This window comes from Egretta garzetta, unplaced genomic scaffold (genome assembly GCF_000687185.1).
Source record: "Egretta garzetta isolate BGI_Z169 unplaced genomic scaffold, ASM68718v1 scaffold260, whole genome shotgun sequence".
Classification (NCBI taxonomy): domain Eukaryota; kingdom Metazoa; phylum Chordata; class Aves; order Pelecaniformes; family Ardeidae; genus Egretta; species Egretta garzetta.
Genome location: NW_009258662.1, coordinates 3,559,128 through 3,560,259, shown reverse-complemented (window position 1 = coordinate 3,560,259; position 1,132 = coordinate 3,559,128). Strand labels below are relative to the sequence as shown.

General features: G+C 49.1%; 1 protein-coding gene across 1 annotated transcript in view; it reads right to left on the bottom strand.

Moving 5' to 3' along the window:
• Positions 1-592: 592 nt before the first annotated feature.
• Positions 593-1,132, bottom strand: part of ITIH2 (inter-alpha-trypsin inhibitor heavy chain 2) — a 30,202-nt gene continuing 29,662 nt past the window's right edge. The window contains exon 21 of the mRNA XM_009648422.2: positions 593-784. Coding sequence (XP_009646717.1) covers positions 637-784 — 148 coding nt within the window. The 3' untranslated portion in view covers positions 593-636. The remainder of the gene's footprint in view (positions 785-1,132) is intronic.

The window sequence follows — 1,132 nt, the reverse complement described above, 5'->3', positions numbered from 1 at the left end:
TGGAGGATGTCTCAGACTCAGAATCTAATTCATTTTCCTGCAATATGGCAGCACCAGCTATTTCAAGGACATTCCTCACCACTGGTTAACCCATCCTTAAAGAGTGGCGACTCCTCGTGATACCCATTCCAGAGCCCATCTTCCTTCTCTGTTAAATTTCCTTTACACCTCATGCATGTCCTCCTGGCTAGGCTTCAACAAAACATTGCTTTTTGCCCAGTCCAGCAGTGCGTGAACTTAGATTTTCCCAGCAGTCTGACAAAGAAGTGTTAGTATCTGGTCATGTGTGTTACCCACGCTGCAGGAGCCACGAGGCCGTTCCGAGTCCCTTATGACATGTACATTATAAAACAGTTGAAAATGTAATGGGGTTCAATACCCGCTAAATGAGAGACGGGACGTGCAAGATACCTACTACAACCCAAGCATGTCACTTTATTCCAGATTTCATTTCTTTTAACAGAAAAGGGAGTTACGTCGCTTTGAAACATTGATCATTTATAAAGCAAATGGAGGTGAAGTCACCTGCGGTCGCTCTGGCTTGATAGGCTGACAGCTACTGTTCGGAAGGGTTGTTTGGGCATGAAGGAGCAGGTAAGACATTTTTTGTAAGGACCTGGTTTTGTGTTGGAGCATTCAGGGTTTCTTGAGGAAGCTGTACAGGTGGGGGACGAGGTAATCTTTGTAGTGGCCATCTATGAAACCTTTCCCGCTGTTGTGCGCAAACCAGCACTGCACGTCAGTCCCGAGCACGCGGTCCGTCCTGTAGTCCTTCTGCAATCCCCTGTGAGGAAGAGGCCACCCAAAATGAAGGCCGTGGCATGACAGGTAAGACAAGAAGGCATCGATAATCCCTGCTCGTTCATGGCGCTGCTCTGCCAAAGTGGCAAGAGGTGCGTCCTCCGGCAGAGGGTGGGAACGGCCACAAAATGCCATGAATTTTACAGTTCTGTGACCTTGCGGGCCCTTTTGTGGGGGTCCCAGGTGCTTTTACACGGCCTGCCAGATGCCGGGCAGCTACATGGACAGAACTGGTTTTGCACAAATGTGGAAGAACCCAACTTGTGTTTTGCCAACTGCTAAAACCAGATTTTTAGCAGAGGGCAAACAGAGGGATTTCCGCCCCCCCCCC